This window comes from Thamnophis elegans, chromosome 1, assembly GCF_009769535.1.
Source record: "Thamnophis elegans isolate rThaEle1 chromosome 1, rThaEle1.pri, whole genome shotgun sequence".
NCBI classification, from domain to species: Eukaryota; Metazoa; Chordata; class Lepidosauria; order Squamata; family Colubridae; genus Thamnophis; species Thamnophis elegans.
This window is the reverse complement of record NC_045541.1, coordinates 109,038,453-109,059,696: the sequence shown is the minus strand read 5'-3', so window position 1 is coordinate 109,059,696 and position 21,244 is coordinate 109,038,453. Positions and strand designations below refer to the sequence as shown.

Sequence of the window (21,244 nt, the reverse complement as noted above, 5' to 3'; positions counted from 1 at the left end):
TCACACCTGAAATCATGTCACCTCAGAAATGGTGCAATGCTTGTAAGTGTGAGGACAGTTTGTAAATATTTTTTTTTTTGAGGCTGTCCTAACTTTGAACTAAATGAATGGTTGTAAGTACACCTGTAGTGAAAATAAAAACAGCAGAATAAAAAAACAGAGACTATATCCTTAGCCATTAAAAACTCTGAGATCCTCTCTTAATTGAGCTTTGTGCCAAGAAGTCTTAAAATTTTAAACCATAGTCTATCTTGGGTTGTGTTTTTTAATTCTAGTTTTGAAAAATAGTTTAACTCACTACAAGGAGTCTTTGCTGAAAAAGGAAATTTCTCTCCAGCTAATTGATTACTTCTTAAAGTGAATAATTGGGATTGGGATAGCAAGGCTATAAAATCTGTAGTGGCTCTGCTGCAGTTAGGAGTGCAGATAAAGGTCCAGGGTTTCCGGTCTAGCTACAAAACCTTTTCCATTTCTGCAGTTATCAGAATGAAATGTGGAACTGCCGTCCAGAACTTATGTGGTTAATCTCCTTTCTTCAATTCAGGGAGATAAAAGTTCACTATTATTCGTCTTCCAGTTGGCTTTTAAAAGTTGCAGCAGCTCTCCACACTTTTAGAAAGCTTTGGAGAACATCAGGCTGCCATTCCCCACTGGAAGCAACTCCGTTGTTCCATGTACATATTCAGAGCAGACATTTTCATAATATTTTAGAATTGACTCAAATAATCAATGGCTTGCTTTGTCAGCAGGGGTGGTCAGCTAATTGATTAGTGACAATAGTACTTAGACTTATATACACTCTTTACAGCACTCTAAGCGGTTTGGAAAATAAAACAAATCAGCTAAGTCTACAGGCTCTACAATTGAATTTAAGCACAGGTAGTCCTTGATTTACGACCACAATTGAGCCAGAAATTTCTGTTGCTAAGCAAAGCAGTTGTTAAGTGGGTTTTGCTGTGCCATTTTGCCACAGTTAAGTGAATTGCTGCAGTTGTTAAGTGAATCATGTGGTCATTAAGCAAATCTGGCTCCTCCCCCAATTGGCTTCGCTTGTCAAAAGCTGGCTGGGAAAGTTATAAATGGTGATGACACGACCCCCGTACAGTGCAGCTGTCATAAATACATGCCAGTTGCCAAGCAACTGAATTTTGATCATGTGACCGTGAAGGTGCTGCAATGGTCACAATGTGAAAATCGGTCATAAGTCATTTTTTCCAGTGCCTTTGTAACTTTGAAGTCACTAAATACTGTACCTGTACCTGATATTCTGTTCCTTTTTTGTGTAAAATCTCTCAGTAAAATGGGACTTGAAAATGCAGCTAGATATTATGTGCTTATAATTTAACATTGGGATCAAAGTAATTTCAGAGTTCAACAGCATCATTCATTTGAATCTACTTGAATTTGATTTCTTCCATTTTCAAAATGCCTATTTAAGGCTTACTGAATGTCTTCATCCTTTTCACAAGGATATGATCATACATTATAAGGATTTCATTTGTTGAATTAACTGATCTTGAAATCCTCATAGTCATACCTGTCATGTTCATTCTCCTAAACCATGTTTTACCTATCTTCTGCTGGCAGCAATCATTTGCCAAGTTACTTTTAAATTTTGTTCAGTTACATTCAGGTGAAAGTTTTAGGAAAGATGTTAAGTTTTCCTAAATCTCCAAAGCATTCCAGTGAAATACTTAATTTATTTAAATAATTATGCTCTTCTGTTTAAATTAAAGCATTTTACGTATCCCTCCCCCCCCCTTCCATGGGATTATGGTGCTAACCTTTTATAGACTTAAGTTTTCCCTGGTCTCTGCCTTCCAAGTATGTTGCATTGCAACTTTAATTGTGCCCATTGAAGATTGAAGATTATTAGAATTATAATTCAGGATGGCTCTCTGTGGTGGTGGGCTGCCCCAGATTTCCTGGAACATTCAGATACAATAATTGTGTACATACTTGTAATTTAGTAGGGCAGCATGGTGAACTGCATTGGAAGGTTGAAATATGATTAGAAGTGAACATAGTATAAGAACTTCCTATATTCACAAGAACCTTCCTTGAAAGAGACATATTTGGTTTAAGTTCTTGACAGGTGCCACATGCATGCCCACCTACACTTCAAATTACATTCTTTCATCCCCTGCAATTTTATGTTATGAGAATGTTTTTATGCTTTCAAACCAGCAGAGGGCACATTTCTCAAACTTTAAACGGTAAGTCAATAAATGTTTCCTCTAATTATGGTATCACAATACTGCTGTAAAACAGAATTTAAGGGCTAAAGCATTCTGCTATTTCTTCAGCAAATACACTGAGTATTTTTTTTTCATTGTCTCTTTCATAGAAAGAGAAATTTAGTCTGACATGATTTATTTTCTCTGCATCTGTAATAACAGCTTGTGCATTATATGAATTTACAAATTTCCTAGCCTTTCCTTTCCTTTTAGATTTCTGCCCTGGTATATATATATAAAATCATTCTGATCAAAGGTAGTTAATATAAAAACAAGATTGTGAAACAGACAAGTAAGAAAGGATTTACAATTGGGAATTGTCATGACTGCAAAATATTCTAAGAGTGAACAAGAACAGTAAAATGTGGGAAATGGCATTTTGTATATTCCCAGTGACGCTAACATACTGCTCGGGGAGGAAAAAGAAGCTTGAATTTTTCCAGTTATTTCATCCTTTTGCTAATTGTATTTGAGCAAACTTTTTCACCATTGTAGCTTCCTGTCGTATTTTAAAAATCTTATGTCTACTATTTCATTATTTCTTTATTTCGTTTCTTTTTATTGTTCAGATTTGTTGGGAGTACATATGGTTCACTTTCATAAAGGATAATAGAGGGCATCATGTTACCATGTGCATCACTTGGGAGTGGCAAATTAAAATCAGAGGTACTTTTTCTAGATGTAGTCATTCTGTCATCAAACGTAAGGTAGAAATAGGAAGTTTTGACACAGTCATTCTAATCATAGCTTAAATGGTCCAACTTAAATGGTCTGTGTCATTCTAAACTAAGTTTCTGCAGTTTCCAAGGTGCAAAAACATCCTAAAAGAAAACAAATGTTTATTTTATTTATTTAGTTCTATGTGAACCACCTACCAGGATAAAAAGTAGCTTTCAAGTAATGGCAACATTAGGTAAAATGGTAAAAATACTTACAGCCATTGTTATTGGAGTCTTCTCTCTTCAGGGATTTTTCACACAGAACAGTTGGTGTTAAGAGCCTATTTTGGGAAGGAGGATAATTTCTTAGAATTGTCAAAAACATTTTCTTTATTTTTTTTTATCATCAACAGATATTTTAATCAGATTTATGTAACATGAATAAGCAAGCAAGAAATAGCTCATGCGTGAACTTTCCTGGGTTGTTACATCATGTCCTCGAATTATGACTACAACTGAGTCCCCAAATTCCATTGCTAAGCAAGACTGTTATTAAGTGAGTTTTGCCCCATGCTATGGTTTTTCTTGCCACAGTTGTTAAGAGAATCAAAGCAATAAGCAGTAGTTATATATTACGAATGTGTATGAATTTTATTTGGAATGTGTTTGAATGAAATGGTGTAATACTCCAGATAGCCATCTTTTCAGACTTTCTGACTGTTCCGAAGAAAACGCCCTGAATATTATGGAAGTGGAAGAGTATTGTATGCCATGATGGTGAACCTATGGCATCCGTGCCAGACATGGCACATAGAGCCCTCTCTGTGGGCATGCGCGCAGTCTCCCCAGCCCAGCTCCAATCCCGTTTCTCCATCGTGTTTCACTCAATCAGTTCCAACTTCTCATGAAAGAAAAAGATCTCGCAAAGTTGGAATTGATTGAGTGAACTTTTTTACTCATGTGCTTCACAATGGGGGAGACAGGGTTCCATCCTCCTCCTGAAGCCTATTACGACGCAGGGCCACAATGTGACCCTGCGTTGGCTCGGCAAAAAAAAAAAAAAGCAGTTGCTTTTCCTGCAGAGCTGCCTGTGTTGGGATGTCCCGGCTCCCCATCAGTTAGCTGAGCGTGGGCACGCTGCTCCTGGGCTCGTCGGCTTCCAGACATTATTCCCACCACCCAGAACCAGTGCAGGGGTTTCTTTCCCCCCCCCCCGGAGGGGTGGGAAGAGAGAAACAGAGGGAGGCAGAGAGGGAGAGAGAAACAGAGGGGAAGGGAAAGAGAAAAAAAGAAATGGAGGGAGGGAGGGAAAGAGAAATGATATTGCAAAAGTTTTTCTTTTTTATTGTTGGTAAAAGTAATATTTCAAAGCAGAAAAAGTCACCCCAATGGAGTCTTTGAGGGCTGAACACTGAGAGGATTTCCTCTGCCTTCTGCATTCCCACCCTCACTAAGCGATCCTACTGAGCCCGCTTGCAAACTCTGCCGAGCATGGCTCCAAGTGTTTGGCTCGCAAGTCCCTCCCGGCCAGCGCCCTGCCTGCTCTGCTCTCGCTGACCAGAGGTGGGGCTCCATGCATCCGCCTCCCAACCAGAGTGTCACGTTGGTTTGCTTGCTGGTCGCCTCTGAAGAAGGAGCTGCACTCAGGCTGCCCAGGCCCCCCTGCCACGGGGGAGAGAGGGAAGGGGGGGTCTCCTCGACAGGATCCAGGTTTGAGTTGCCTTATTTTGCATTGATCTCTAATGCTTAGCTTTGCTTACCATCCTCCACTCCCCTTCCACAGCCCAAGTGGTTGGATTTATAAGACACGTGAAGCTGGACAGGAGAGCACGGATGGATGGATGGATGGATGGATGAGACAGAGAGAGGGAGGGAGGGAGGGAGGGAAAGAGAGAGAAACAGAGGCAGAGAGAGAGATAGGGAGGGAAAGAGACGGGAGGGAAAGAGATGGGAGGGAGAGAGAGAGAAAGAGAAAGAAAGGGGAGGGAAAGAGAAATGATATTACAAAAGTTTTTATTTTTTATTGTTGCTAAATGTAATATTTCAAAAGCAGGAAAAAAATGAAGGACATAAAAGTGCATTTATCACATTTTTCTTAGAACAGTTAGCTAAACTCTGCCTTTTTAATCATTATTTTAGGTAGTAAAATCTCATTATTCAGGTTAAATTGCCGTGTTGGCTCTTTGCAATAAATAAGTGAGTTTTGGGTTGCAGTTTGGGCACTTGGTCTCTAAAAGGTTTGCCATCAATGCTTTCTTGCTCTCTTCTGGAGTTAACGTGTTCCACTGATTAATTGTTCTGTCAGGAAATTTCTTCTTAATTCTAGGTTGCTTCTCTCCTTGATTAGTTTCCATCCATTGCTTCTTGTCCTGCCTTTAGTGCTTTGTAGAATAGCTTGACTCCCTCTTCTTTGTCATAACCCCTGAGATATCCAAATACTATGTGATATTCTCTTAATGACGGCATTACTTAACAATTGAAATGTACGTCCCATTTGTGCTTGTAAATTTAGGACTCTCTGTATTGCTAAGAAAATATTGCCTTTAATGAAGATGAACTATTCCATTACAGAATATCATGTGTTTAGTTTCTAATTATAGATGCTGTATTTTATTCTTTTTGGTGAAAGGGAGAGATTACTGTTAGCTACACTTACTTTTCATGTAGCAATCTTAAAACATTTATAGTCCTGAAGTGGATCAGGAGACCGATTTAAAATGAGTCTGTATTATTAATTATGTATATTTTATTTAACCAGTATGTGTTTCTTGAAAAGCTTAGAAGATAAGTATTATTAATATTAAAAAAAACTAAAACGTTAAAAACTGTCTTAGAGAGGAGAATTACATTAACTGAAAAATCCACATCTATTTTGTTTAAAATGTAAATGGTTTAAAAGGTAGTAAAATAGCTTCACGTTGGGGAAGCCTTCTGGGGAGCCTTTTTCATAGCCAAATCATTTTAGTGCTGAAATACTATGATTTTGAATGTCCGTCTTCTTCGTTTAGTATAGATGTGTTAGTGAAACAGTTCTCTTCCTCGTCTGAATTTGGTGAAAGAGCTTTTAAATTAACCTACCACTTACCTGTTGTGCTAATTTTGTATTTTGTAGCAACACAAAGCTGCTTACCTATAGAATTTATTTCAGGATGTGTTAGACTGTTATCAGCACCAAGTTAATTTAGCTACTTGCAGATCATAGTAACAGTTTCAGTTTCAGAAGACAAAGTTATAATTCTGAGATCCATTACTTGGGGGACCTCTACATCAGTAATTTAAATGGAAAAGTAATAATTTTTGCTTTGTCCAATGTAGTCATATTGTTCTGTTGAATAACATGCATTCAAATTATTATTTTTTGCATGTTCACTTAACTGACTATTCCAGTAACTCTGAATTGCTGCAAATTTAGTTATATACAGCTGACTTCATTAAAGAATTTCTTCATTAAAGAAAAAGGTTTTTAAAAAACCCGATATCTTCCAAAGATGCACCAAAATTGTCCTCCTATTTCAAGATAATTGCTGCTTTTAGATACAAAATACTAAGCTAGAAGAACAATTAGCCAGGCTCAATAAAGTATATGAAAAATTCCAACTGAAGCAGAAGGCTAATATTCTGTTCTGATAGAAACTCCGTTTGAGTAAGAAATATTTGTTTATTTTTTTCTGAATTAAAATTTGGTGATATAGTTAGATAATTCCAAGGAATGAATTATCATTATCTGCATGATACATTCTCTTCTACAATAATTGGTCTTTTAAGTGTGTCTCCTCTTTGAAAAGTCTGAGCTGTGACTCAGTTAGAGGCATGATAGGGACATAGTCTCCTTTGAAAACTGGAAAGAAATGTTGAAATGGCTGTCCGTGTAAAGATAAAACGGCTATCTGCTTCTAGTAGAATTTGACTGGGACAGTCTAAAGTTAGAACAGTGGGTAAGTGAGTAAATCCTCTGGGTTTGTAGAAGATTTTAAAGAGTATATTGTAGTACCATAAGGTGTTAGTATAGAGATTTGGAAGAGGTGACTTTTTCAAAGCATCTGCAAAACTGAGATTTCTAATGTAGAAATCTTATGTATAACAAAATGAGAACTTCTTGCTCTCACCTTTGTGTAGTTGTCATGGTTTTGTGATAAACAAATTGAGCTAACTTTCTATTAGAAAAAAAGGTAAAGTCTCTTACTTCTCAAACAACCATTTCTTATCAATACCATGATTTAGTCTGTCTTTACAGTTGCAGAGGTTGGCATTGGGACTCCACTGTTTTTAACTACTGCTTTCAGGTTGTTTATATAGTAGAAGAATATATATGATGGTTATAGGAAACTGAGTTTTTGAGATTTGAAGGAGTTCAGCTCCATTCCCCCTTTTCATTTGATTGCTTGTGAATGATAGAAGTATATATGGATTGAAAAATGGGGAAATGTTGATAGATACATTCTGTGCTTGAAACCTAAAGATGCAGTCATGAACATTGGCCCTTTTGATAGAGACTCTGTTTGGGGGTTTCTGTAGGTTTTCAGGTATAATATGCAAATGCCTCTTACATTTTTTATCTTTTTAAAATAACCAAATTTATTTTTAATTACCAAATAATTATAATAAAGCAAAACAAGCATTTAATTTCACTCTTAATTTCATACTTTATAGCTGCTCAATCTAAGGCTTCATCTTCCGTGTCACTGATAATAGTGCCCTAATAATAATTATAGTACTGTAAATTTTATTTGCCACCCAATAGTCTGCAACTTCACACAGGAATCTCTGACCGTTTTCTCTAAAGGAAAGTAAAGTTTATTTTGCATGTAATCTATCGCACCGACTAAATAAGTGTTTGTCATTCCTATATTCTATTCATACTTTAAGATAAATAAAGGTAATTAAACTAGCTTCCAGTCTTTGTCTCTTGCTGTCAGTCTCTGGCTGCTGGAACATGGTCTCTCCTATCTCTGTCTTCAACTTCTGAGATACCTTCTGGGGAGATAAAAATGTGTGATGTTTCTTCCTCTTTGTGGTTTTCAAGCTACTCTAAAATATCCAACTTTTGGAGATCTTCTCAGAAACTCGCCCTGGATCGCTTCAGGATACCTAAACTTTTTTGAACTTGTGTCCTTTCAGCAGTTCCAAATCATAAGTCTTTCTTAGAATCCTCAGCCAATATTGCTTTTTCAAAACCAACCACAGCTTTTCATTGCCTCAATTTATCATAGGCTTCCAGCTCTAACTTCTCAGTTTCATTAATTTTCCACAGCTTTGTCTCCAGAGCCTTTTTACTTTATTTACCAGTGTAGGAATAGTTACCCTTTCTCCTATGGAAAAATATTTCAATGGGAAGGTTTTGTTTTGTATTCAAACATTTTGAATTGTTTAGATGTTTAACTGTGTACATGACAAGATGCTATAGAGCCATGGGAACATTGTTAAAGACTGCCTAAAACATAACATGATCTGTCAAACAGATATATAATATAATATTGTAGTATTTGCCCATTAGTCTTTTTTTTTTGTTTGTTTCTCTGTAATGGCTGTAGGCAGCCTCCAGATGTCACGGATGAAGAAAAATGGTAGAATCAACTTTGTTAGAAACGAGATAAAATGATGGAATTTGCCTGGAACCCCCCACCCCCACCCCCATTTTCCCACTTTCTGAGACTAAACAGAATCATAGAATAATAGCTGGTTGGGATATGCTTGAACCTATGTAGTGAAGATGAGCCCAGTGCTGTTTTCAGTGATTACTTTCAACTTAGAAAGGAAGGATATTGTTTAATATTCTGTTGGAATCTTTATTTAACTTAAATCCTTATTTCAAGTCCTGCACTCAACTTCTGTTATGTGACATCCTATAACCGTGATGATGAAGAGCCAGTGCTGTCTGAAGATGTCTCCGTGGTCATGTGGCTGGCATGACTAAAGGCCAAGGGCGCATGGAATGCTATTATCTTCCCACCAAAGGTGGTTCCTATTTTTTCTACTTGCATTTTTATATGCTTTCAAACTGCTAGATTGGCAGCATGCTGGACAAGTAATGGGAGCTCATTCCGTTAGGTGATGCTAGGGATTCGAACTGTTGAACTGCTGACTTTCTGATCGACAAGCTCAGCATCTTAGCCACTGAGCTACCACGTCTCCGAAGTTATTTTTCCTCAATATTAAGTTTACCCAGTTTTCTTAGGAATATTTTCTAGTATCCTAATTATCCTTATTGCTAGTCTAGGGTAGTTTATTTAAGGGGGGGGGGGTCTGGCCAATTTTAGAATAAAGTATAATGTATAAATTGCTGATGAAATGCATTTCCAAGGAGTAAGATGAGCCATCTTTTCACACAAGCCACCACCACAAAAATAGTCATCATGCAATCTTTTCTAGCTCTTGTTTTTAAGTACAAAAGCTTAGTCACTCATGTGATTTCATATTGCAAATCTCAGTTTACATCCAAGTTTTGGAAAGCTCTTTTCCAGCTATTAAGCATTAAGATTCATTTGCGATCCTTGACTCATCCAGGCTCTAATGGGTAAGTAGTGAAAGTGAATCAATTATTGGAACATTACTTAAAAGGCTGTGTCTCTTACAAGCAGGACAATTGGACTGAGCTGTTGTCTCTCGCAGAATTTTGTGTTCTGATGAATCCTCCTATAAGCTGGACTCAACATTCTTGCCCCTTCCCAGTTATTCAACAAATTAATGCAGAGCCCTATCATCTTCATTGCTTGCTTTAAAGATGATTCATCCTATTTTCCTTTGGTTGTTGATTGTATTAGCCTTCCCTTGCTGTTCTATTCTAAAACTGTTCCTCTATCCCCTTTTTTCTGGTGGATAGCGAAGAAGAAATGTATACTCTAGTCTAGGCACAGGGAAAATTATTGGAATATATAGTTCACTGGAAGATATACTCTGAATCTGGGTAATTGTAGGAAAGCCCTACAGATGTTCATACCACATGTTCACACCCCATATAACAAACTAAGACCTGTTTGGCATGAGTGACTTTCTGATAGAACATACGTCTACCAGCATATTTCTCAATCTCATCAGAGCATCATAAATGTCTTCCTCACAACAAAGGGGCATCTATGGAGGGTGTATATATTATAATTATTGTGGTTTGTTGCACAGTGAGCAGATATTTAGACTGGATTTGGCATTTTTATCCATCTTATCGAGTCCTCTCAAGGATCTGACGTAGGCAGATGTTGATATTCAGTGTTGTTAAGGTATCGTTGCAGAATGTAAGCTGTTCAACAAAGCTGCCTTTTGCAATTGACTGATTATTGCTCATCACACAGTCAGCCAGATGTTCAAATTGGATTTAGCATTTTTATCAATCTAGCAAGTACTTCACAAGATCCTGAGGTAGGCAGATGTGAATGTTGGATGGTAGTACAGATATCATTGTGGAATGCAAGCTGTTCCAAATGAAGCTGCCTTTTGCAATAAATTTGACAATGCTGATGATGTTCAAGTTGTTTTGGGATTGCACCCAAGGTAGCTATTACCACTGGTACTACCTTTGCTTTCTTATTATTATTACTATTACCATTATTAAAATTGAGATGCCGTCTAACTCTCATATCTACAGTCACAAATAAAACTTATTTAAAATAAGAAAAGATCCTGCCCTGCTATTATGATAGCAGATTTAACTGTGATTGATTTAATAATTCTATATAGTATTCTTATCAGGCTGTGGTTACTACAGAATTTTTACAGAATTGTACTAAAACAAATAATATGATACAGAATATTGTTCAGATCTTTGGTTGTAATCAATATGCTAGTTGAACAATGTTGCAGTCTACTCAGCAAACCTCAGTGGCATTTTAAATATAAAAAAGGTTGTGTAAAAAGATTTTTAATATTATACTGATATTTTTTTCTGAATTGTTCTTTATATATTCTACTTTGTTAAATTAGAAAATCATTCTGTTAAACATAGTATTTTCCCTAGATATTTCTAGTGAGTTTCCTATTGTGAAGCTTCTTGGAATGGAAATACTGTAAACACTTTTTTTGTAGGGACATTCTCAAGAATGAAGCATTCTTATTAAAGCAAACACTTCTTCCTTTGTGAAGTGAGCAGAGTTTCAGATTGGAATTCCATTGAATTTACCATTTAATCTTTCTTTTTCTTTTTATATACAATGTAATTACAAAAATTTCTTGTCAAATAATCTATGAAATTTGCCAGAAATTGATTGAGAATAGCAGTGGGTTTGTGATCATACAGGTAATCCTCAAGTCAAGAATGTAATGGAGCCTGTCAACTTGAGGATATTTAGGAATGAATCATGAAACTTGAGCGTGATCATTCCCTGCTTGCACCCATGCATTTGTTAATCGAATACATGGCTCATTAAGTGCATCAGGTATCTCAGGGAGGGGAAGGCTGTGGGGGGTGGGGTTAGTAACAGAACAGGCCACCCAAGACCTCCCTGAACTGCTGAGATAACTCATGCTTCTTCCCTCCCATCTTGCTATGCCAGACTCACCTTGTAAAGATTTGTCTCCTCTCTGTCGTTTTCTTTGCCTTTGAGGGAGAGGAGAGCAGGACAATTTCCCTTCCAGCATCTTGTTGGCGTGCAAATGTTTTTCACTCCAAGAGTGAAATGTTTGTGGGGTCATGATCTTGCACAACTTCAGGCACCTACCTGCTCTTACAGAGAATGGGTGCCTGAAGTCACACAAGATCACGGCCTCAGGAACATTTCACTCTCGGCGCGAAAAACATTTGCAAGCCAACCGGATGCTGGAAGCGAAATTGTGAAAGGGGATCACATGACTCTGGGATACTGCAATTGACATAAATGTGAGTCAGTTTTCAAGCGTCTTAATGTAAATCATGTGATGATGGGGGTGCAGCAATGGTCATAAGTGTGAAAGATGATCAGAAGTCACTTTTTTCAGTGCTGTTGTAACTTTGAACAGTCACTAAATGAACTGTTGTAGTTGGAGGACTACCTGTGTGTAATGTATACAAGTGTGAACTTTAAAAAAAAAACTATTCATACTAAAGGTAGATTAGTGTCAGCCCCATTAGGGTAGACCAACCGGGAAATCAACTGTAGGAAAGCCAACACTACTTTTATGGGGGTTGGCTGTTAAAAACAGTATTTGTAACTTTGATTGTTCTGTTCCTCCTCCTTATAGGGAAGCATATTTCTGAGCCAGTTACAAATGTTATCTCATTCTGAACTTCAAAAAATGCTTCAGCTTCTTTTGCCCAGATAAAAGGTCTTGCATGTCTCCATCAATGTAAACTTCATTTACTCTCTACAATTAGTGACAGCAGAAGACTAAAGGGATAATAATAACACATATACACATATATATACACATAGGGTGTATGACATAGCTCTAAAAATCATTAAATTCTTTGTGGTTTTCTTGCCTTTAATGTTCCTACGGAGAAATTACACTGAAGTTCAAAATACTTTTCTATGTAATTGCAGCCAGCCATGCTGTGCCATGATTCATCAAGCTTCTACATTCCCAACAGCAGTGATTCAAGTGAGAGGATACAAGTTGAGAGCTGATCTTGTTTTGATTATAGAATATTGTGTATTTTTATTCATATTAATGGACATGTATTCTATATTTTTATGTGTTTAAACTTTTCTTTTGTTATATAATTTTAATATTACTTTGTTTAATCTGTATATTTGATATATGTTTTTTAATTTTTGTTTTAACTTAAGAGTAAGGAATTCATCTACTATATATTTATACCTATATACTGAAGAAAATCAGAAGGCAATTCCCTATTCCTTCTTGTAACGTTTTAACTGTTTAACATACTTGATATCCTCCCCATTTTTTTCCTTTTTGTTATTTTGTATTTTATACTATTTTGAAATTTAATAAAGTTGATTAAAGAAAAACAAGATGAGAGCTAATGGAAGCACATCTAGGACAAAATGGGTTATTAACTCCATAGTTCAAGAATACACAGCATGGCTAAGAAGATTGGACTTCAGATTTAAGATTTCAGTAAACGTTCTGCCTTCAAAATGAATATAAGTTTCTCCAAAACCGTATGGACAATCGTCTGGGGGCTTCTTGTATCAGATGGGATTTTGAGCCATTATTGACTTTTTCTGTGGGGTGAGATTTTGAGGAATGAAGATCATTTTAGAAAAATCTCTGTTGGAGTAATTAAATGCCTATCCTTTGGAGCAGTGATACTTCCCTGGGATTTGAAGAATTAGGTGCAAAATACAGGTAGGAATGTCCTACTTGAATATGGTTCTGATTACTTTTAGGAAGCAGGTTCTGTCAGATAACTTAGTTTGTGCAGGTTTTTGGCAAGACATGACAGCAGTTTTCAGAATATTTTAATCCATTCTCTGATTTTCTATTCTGGAAGTGCTAGAGGCTTAACAGATTGTCTGATTATATCTCACTTTTTATAATGATAATTCTTAAGGAAAAAAAAGACCAGAGAAAACTTGCTTCTAAAACATTATCAACAAAGATGATATTCAGCCGGTTCAGTCTGGTTTGCCTGAAACAATAGCAGAAATTGTAGGTGGGCCTGCCCACCTGCCCTGGCTCTATGCCATCCTATTTAGGCACATTTTTGAGATTGGACGCATGTGTGGAAGGGATGTGTGTGCCCGTGAAACAATTGGTCGTGCGTGTGGGGGGAACCGGTGGTAACAAAATGCGAAACCCACTGCTGGTTATCAATACAAGTAGGGCCTTCCCACTCTTTCTTCAGCTCCCAACAGCAGCACGTATTTACAATCCATGGATAATATTGAGCAGAACAGTCACAGTTTTCTACAGGTGCTAATATCTGGATGGCAGGCAATCTCTTGAAAGCACAACAGAGAGCACTATTGAACAGATGGCATTTTTATACTTCAGATATTAAAAGAAAAAGAATAAAAGTAGACATGGACTAATTTAGCAAGAGAGGTCTACAGCATCACCCATTGTGCCAAGTTAATCTTAATCACCGAATCACATTGATTGACAATCTGGAGGATGTAAGGTGCCGTTCTCCTAGTGAGCAAAAAAACCAGGATGGAAATTATAATTTCTCGTCTAATTGTGCTTGGATGCTATTTGTGACAATATTCATATTGTCTAGGCAGCTTGTACAGCAACCTCTTCAAGTGCCCAGTGTTGCCTTAATGCAGATCTGGAGAGCATTTTCTGAAAATAAACTAGTATTATTGGGGTGAGGACACCCCTGATGGTTCTTAAGACTTTTGAATATACCAAGATAACTGATTTTGGAAGAGAAAACACCAGTGAAGCCTGCTGCTTTGATTCTTCATTTTATTCCTTAAATTCTCCCAGTCCGCCAACAATCTCATGTTCATGTTTATAGACTGAATGCAGACTCAGTTCTCATGTATACCTGAACAACATATTGGTTGATAAGATGGGTAGCTATATAAATGTTATAAACAAAGAAACAAACCTGATCTGCAGTTTTTGATTAGGGCCTGGACAGTTTGTAATCAACTCTAACTTTAGATATGGAATTTATTAGGCAAGTAGCAAGTTACTCTTTTTTTATTCTTCCCTACCTCAAAAGGTCGCGGGTGGGATAAATTAAAGGGTAATCCTCATGTGAGCTGCCTTGAACCTCTTGGAGAGAAGGCAAAATAAATCCTAACAAGTAAAGAAAAATAAATCCACCTCCTGTTCTGTTGATCAGAGACTTGCCTTTTCCTCTTGGATGCTAAAGCTGCCAGTTGCAAATCCACATGTCTTGAAATGTGTGTTATTAATTTAAATGGAAGAGGAAGGCATTGATGTTGAGCTAGGTAATAGCAGTGAATGACAGACTAGGCCAGGTTTTCTAACCTTGAAGGTGGTTTATTAATTTGCATGAATATTGTAAGGTTGGCTGCTTATGAAGCCCCAGAGGGTTTGACAGTAATGCTCTAGTGAGTTGAGTGGAGATTTCTTTTTTTTTGGAATATGTCAAAGTTGTATCAGCATATCTCTTCCACGTTTTCTGACTTTTGCGTATTCCAATAATTTTTGTGCATCAGCATTTGTATGGATTTTAGACTTGTAATTGAAAGAGCATAAATTTTCATAAAGCAAAAGTTTCATAAAGCAAAAGCTTCAAGAAACTCTTGGAGTTCCTTGAAGCCTTTGATAATCTTATTAGTATTACAGGACATAGCCTTTATACATGGAATCCTTGACTTACAGCTATTCATTCAATGACTGAAATTACGACAGTGCTGAACAAAGGTATTTACGATCGTAAAGCAGCCTCCCTAAGCCTTCCCCACCTTCTATAGCAACCTGTGCTTTGCCAATTAACTTGCAGAGTTACTTAACAACTGCAATGGGGAGAGCCAGTATTGTGATAGGTGATTGCATGGGAACCTTGTTTAACAACCAGGCAGTTTTACAACTTAATGCCCCCTTGAGGAAAGTTCTCTTAATTTGTTTGGTACTCCTTGCCCCTTCAGTAATAACTGATACTTTTGAAAGTTATAAAATAACCTTTATAGGTTTCTATTGTGGGCTGGGGATTGTTTAATAGTTTTGTATATATCCTTTCATATCCTTGATACATCGATTGTTGCACGTACCTAGACGTTTTGTTCATGTCAGTTGAATAAAAAAATTCTTATCTTCCAAGCAAAGGATAAAGTGCTAGCCTAAATTCTAAAGAATTCTGAAGCCCAAGAAAGGTCACAATGAAGAGACTATCTACATGCCTATAAAATGCTAACTTGTACTAAACAATATAAATGGGAAATCCCTTTTGAGACTGAGGTGAAAGTGTTTGAAGGATCAGAGGTTGCAATTCAACACATCACGAAGACCCCCAGAAGTATGTCATCTGATGGTATTATGACATTACCAGAAATGGAATGATCAATGTTTTTTGGCCTATTTTTTGATAGACAAGAGAAGCACCATTCCATTTTCAAAAGCTAAAAATAAATTAAGGAATTTCAGTATCTTGATCTCGCTGGAAAACTGTAAATGAAATGTTAGTGGGGTTGCTTGTCAACCATAGTTGCCTACCTTTAGTTTAAGATCTTTCAGTAAAATTGTATTTTGATACAGTCTCATGTGAATGGAACAAGGGAATTTTATAAGGCAGCTGGGGAGTTGAGGGGGCTGAATTTTTGCTAAAACTCAGTGCATGATCACCGAACTGGTTGTTAAACCAGTAGGATCCCACCATTGCATGTGATCAATGTATAGGCTAGTATGAATTTGTTAAGATAAGTTTCTACTGTTAGGATTAATCTGACACCATTTATGACAGAGTAACTAGGTTGGTAGTGCAAGGAATGCTGTAAAGATAGGTCAGCTTTATTTATTTATTTATTTAGCACACATTATCTGCTGTCCTAATCATAAGACTTTGGGTGGATAATATATGTAAAATGCTTAATCTCTATAAAATATTTAATGAAAACTCTCATGGTATCCTTGAGGTCAAGATGGATGAAATAGCTTGGCTGCTGTGTTTATTTCATATAATGTATTTTATTTATTTTAATCTATTTTAAGCATCCAGTGTTATGTATATGAAATTAATGGCTATATAAATCAAATGAAGAAATAAGCAAGCAACCAGTTCAGCAGTCTGATGGATTTCTTAATGGCTACCCAAATAATTCTTGTATCCAGCCTTGTCCTGGTGGGAGATATGTAGTAGGGTCCCCCCCCCTCCAAATTCTGCCCTTGGCCAAAGGCAAGGATCTAAAATATGAAACGGAAGGATTGCTTATTATCTGCATCATGCTCTGCATGCCTCTGTTTGGGACTGGGAGAGTGAATTTCAGAATCTGGGAGATTGTCAATGGGTGCAGACAAGGAGTTTTGGGGGCTTGCTGGATCTGTCTCAGACTGCAATTAAGGCTTCCACATTGTTGGAATAATTCCCTCCAAGTACTATTATTATTAAAAGTCTCTGAATCTACCTCCCCCGCAGAAGGCAAGCCAAGTAAGACTTATTAAATTTTCAGATGATACCTAACTAGAAACTGGCTTACAGTAGAAAACAACAGTTCAACATTACTACAATATCTTGAATATTCAGTGGGATAATGTCCAGCTGTGACAAGTACAAACTCCTGCATTTCTGCAATAAAAATAAGTTGTACAACTACAGGATTGATAGCAGTACAGTGAGAAGGATCTAGGGGTACAAGTAGATCAATAAAAGAACATGATCAAACCGGGCGTTGCATCAGTTAAGAAGACCAGTGTAATCTAGGGATGCATTAATAGAAGCACTGAGTCCAGATGATATTTCCATTGTTCTCCATGCTGATTAAACTGGAACAGCAGAAAAAGGTGATAAGGCATCTGGAAATCGAATCCTTTGAGGTAGAGTTTAACTCTCAGAAGATAACAAAAGAGTACAATGTAGTCTTCAGATATTGAAAAGGCTCAAGAAAATTCTGTAAGAACTTAATAGTAATTAAAACAGGAGGTTTTCTGGGAACTGCATATCCTTTGCTATAGCTCCAGGTTTCCAATCTGTAGGATTAGAGATGTTACCCCACGCTCCATAACATACAAATGCTATTTTTTCTTTTGGATCATATAGTGATTACATCATAAATAGTACCATTTTTAATAGGTAATATTTTAATAGAATTGGAGTACTTGCTGTGCTTAGGGTGACAATGGGCCAAATTAAGCAAAAAAATCAAAACAAAATGATGGAGACAAGAAACCAAAGAGGTGGAATAATGAATGCTTAATATTTTTGCTTTGTTTTGTAGGAGGCTGTTGGAATCTTCACTCATTTCACTCTCACGTTATGATGGGGCAGGATCCCGCGAACATCCTATATATCCTGATCCAGCTAGGTAAGGACACAACTGAGTTCTTTTCAAAGCAACATTAAAGCCTGGTGTGTAATTGTCCTGATAGTATAGCAATAATTGTATGATGAGGATTGTACCCATTATTGTTGTTATTGTTGTTGTTGTTATTGTTGTTGTTGTTATTATTATTATTATTATTATTATTATTATTTTGTATAGGAAGAACAATGGAATTAAGCCAATCTTTTGGAATCTAGAAATAATTATTTATGGCAGTGAAGGGAGGGGGTAGTGCAAATGCTTACCTGATGGAATGGGATTTTAGGAATTGTAGTAAAACTGTGTCTTTGCTTTAAGCTATAATATTTTTCAATGGACAAATTTAAGTTTTTGTAGTTCTATATATTAGATAGAAAAGGGATCGTCTGATGGCAAAATAGAAAGATCTCCACCTACAGATATATTGATCAAGTTTCAAGTGTTTTTAAACATAAACAATCATTTGTTGGAATGTGGCAAATGTTTCATAAGTGTTACAAGCCATACTTATGCACCTTTTCAGATGATTGACTTCTGGTGCTTCAAAGAATTGTGCCATAGCCTCAGACTTCTTATTAGACTGTATTGGTTAGAAATAATTGTCAGTAACAACAGAGACAGTTTGTAAACACTGGTTCTGCTTCACTAATTTAATAGTGAAGGATCCTATCGGGTTAGTGGCTGTTACACAGATGGAAAGTAATGTGGAAATACAGTGAAGGGTAAAGTAATTAGATATTAAATTATAATCTAATGTTGAGACTTCTGCTGTTAAGGCCTCTAAAAGGTTAGCTTGTCTCTGGGCATGGCTCTAATAAGGATCTTCAGATCAAATTTTATGTCATTTGTCACAACCTCAACTTTCCTAAATTAAACTTAGCATCTTTTGATTTTCGTGAAGAAAAAGTGGTAACTGAGGATATGGATGTTATAATATGGAAATAACCTTGTCATCACAGCATTAAATTCACTGGCAAATATGACTGTAGTTTGAAATTTTAGTTGTTAAATCTAAGAATCAGAATTCAAATGATCCCAACTACTGTTAATTTGGGAAGTAGTATTATGAAATGGAAAGTAAACATTTAAAAGGGCCAATTTTTAGAGGGAGCAAAAGAGGTAATTGGTCACAAAAAACCTCCACAGATATTTCCACAGACCTAACAGAGTGAGTCACCATTAAATGTATGTATGTATTAATGTAATGTATTGTATTGTATTGTATATAGGCTCTATTTCCCAGGTTTCTTGAAACAGTATAATTTTATATTGATGCATATAGGCTGTGTGTATGTGTGTGTGTAGTTTATTAATGATATGGCAGAAGTTCTTGTTAAATCAGATATTCCAGTCTTCATTTTTAGTCCATCACCCTGTTCCAATTCTACTCTCAGCCAATGTTCCAATTCTACACTCAGCCAGTGATGTGGCTAATATTTCCATAAGCTTGGTGGATCTGTGCCTGAAACATTAACTACCATGGAGAACGCTTTTGATCAATTGCTCTAAAACAAAGCTCTTAATATTCTCTAAAAAGTGTTTCAAGTCCTGAATTAACTGGAAGATCAATAGTAAACCTACAGAGCAAGTTACAACCTTTAAGCACGTAGACATTGAATTATTTACTCAATGGATTAATTAAACAAAGGACTTCCTTGTGAGATCTCCAAAAGCATCCTTTGCAATTATTAAATATACATGCCATACATATGTAGCAGCAGCTGTCAAATTATTCAGAGTTAAAAGTGCTGGGCTCAGTTCTATATGGCACCCAATTATATTTTTATAAGGATGCTTCTAGGTAAGAAATTAACCTGTCCAAATTTTAAGAGATTATCACCTAATTTTTTTATTGTGTCCTTATGCAGTTGGAATTAAATTGCATCTCCTTAGGGACCCATTTGAGGCTCTGTTTCCTCACTTACTGGCTGAAGTAAATTCTCACCTCATTATGTAGGTTTGAATCTTCCTTAAAAAGAAAAATCAATCTTAATCTGGTGGCTTTTTCCCTTCAACATTAGCTGGTCTCATCCCCAATAAAACTATAGTCAGTCAGCCTTTAATGGAGGATCTGGGATCTAAATCTCCAAACTGATGGAACTAGAGTTTCCCACTGCCACTCAGTAACCATCCTTCCCTGCTCCATTTCCAGATATTTTTATTTTTATAGCATTCCCCATACTTCACATAGTAGACTTTTCAACTTGGTCCAAATTGGCAAATTAATTTTAGGGGCAACAAATAGTAGATATATCAATGTTCTCTATCAAAATTGAATTTTTACATGTTCTTATGCAGAAGGAGGATCTGCTTCATATTTGCTACTTGAATGTCTTCTGAACAATAAATGAAAGCTGGAACTCATAACATCATTGTTAACAATCTTCTGCTCCTCTGAACAGAAGATTATTGTTTTTCTCCTAGGTAAACGTTACAAACAAGGTTGCTAAATTTTTAACAATAGCCATCTACTGTTGATAAGTCCTTTTGTTAAAAAACATGATTATAAAACATAATTTGGAGAAATATGAACTCCATGTCTGCTCACTCAAATACTAGAATTTTAAAACATGTAGTCATGGTCAATTTTATGACCTTTCCTCCCATGGTCATTAAGCAAATAATCAATCATTAAGCAAATCTGGCTTCCCCCATTGACGTTGCTTATTGAAAACCAGCTGGGAACATTGCTAATAGTGATCACATGACACTGCACCCATTGAAAATACATGCTAGTTGCCAAGCATGTAAATTTTGGCTACATGACTCTGGGGGTGGTATGAGGATGTATGTGTGAACTGACATTAAGTTACTGTTTTCTAGTGCTGTGGAAACTTCAAACAGTTGTTAAATAATTGTAGTCAAGGACTGCCTATATGCCTAAAATGAATGAGAGTGATGCTACTAATGGAAGAATGAGAAGCTAGAGAAAGAGTGTTCTGTTAGTGCAGATTGATGAAAAAGGGAAACATTGTAAGAAAAGTAGGATGATCAATACATTGTAGAGATTAAATCAATCACTTCTGTGGTTCATATTCACTCCCTTTAAAGAAGTTAAAGCAACAGTGACCTTTTTGGAAATAATGAGATGTTTTGAAAAGATCTCATCTATTGAATCAAGGCAAGAGAATATTGAAAAACAAGGTATATGAAAAGTTAGAAAAATCAAGGTGATGGAGTTATTGGGAAACAAAGTTGGTGACAATTTTTGAAACGTCACAGTTCACAGAGGTTTACAGTAAAAATATTTGAGACTCAGTCTTATCAAGCTCCAGGAACATTTTCTTGTCATATCAGCTTGTTTTATAAATAAACCTTAGTTTTGTGATAAATGGGTATTTTGGGATCAAGGTTCAATTTCTTGCTTTTCCGTATAATTTATGAAAAGAATCATTATTACAGAAGAAATGCCATTAGAGATGCTACTGCTGTAAAGGTTGCCCTCAACCTTTTTGTGAAAGCTGTTTTATTACTTGGATTTTTGTATCAACATGTTGGCGTTAATACATTTAAAACTATTAGCCATCCAATTCACACGTGC

At 36.4% G+C, this 21,244-nt stretch overlaps 1 protein-coding gene across 7 annotated transcripts in view; it reads left to right on the top strand.

Annotated features, from left to right (window-relative positions):
* The window catches only part of AMBRA1 (autophagy and beclin 1 regulator 1), a 138,538-nt gene that overhangs the window by 18,120 nt on the left and 99,174 nt on the right, over window positions 1-21,244 (top strand). For all 7 annotated transcript variants that reach the window (XM_032226825.1, XM_032226840.1, XM_032226801.1 and 4 more), the window contains one exon: window positions 17,620-17,706. In XM_032226825.1, coding sequence (XP_032082716.1) covers window positions 17,620-17,706 — 87 coding nt within the window. The remainder of the gene's footprint in view (window positions 1-17,619; window positions 17,707-21,244) is intronic.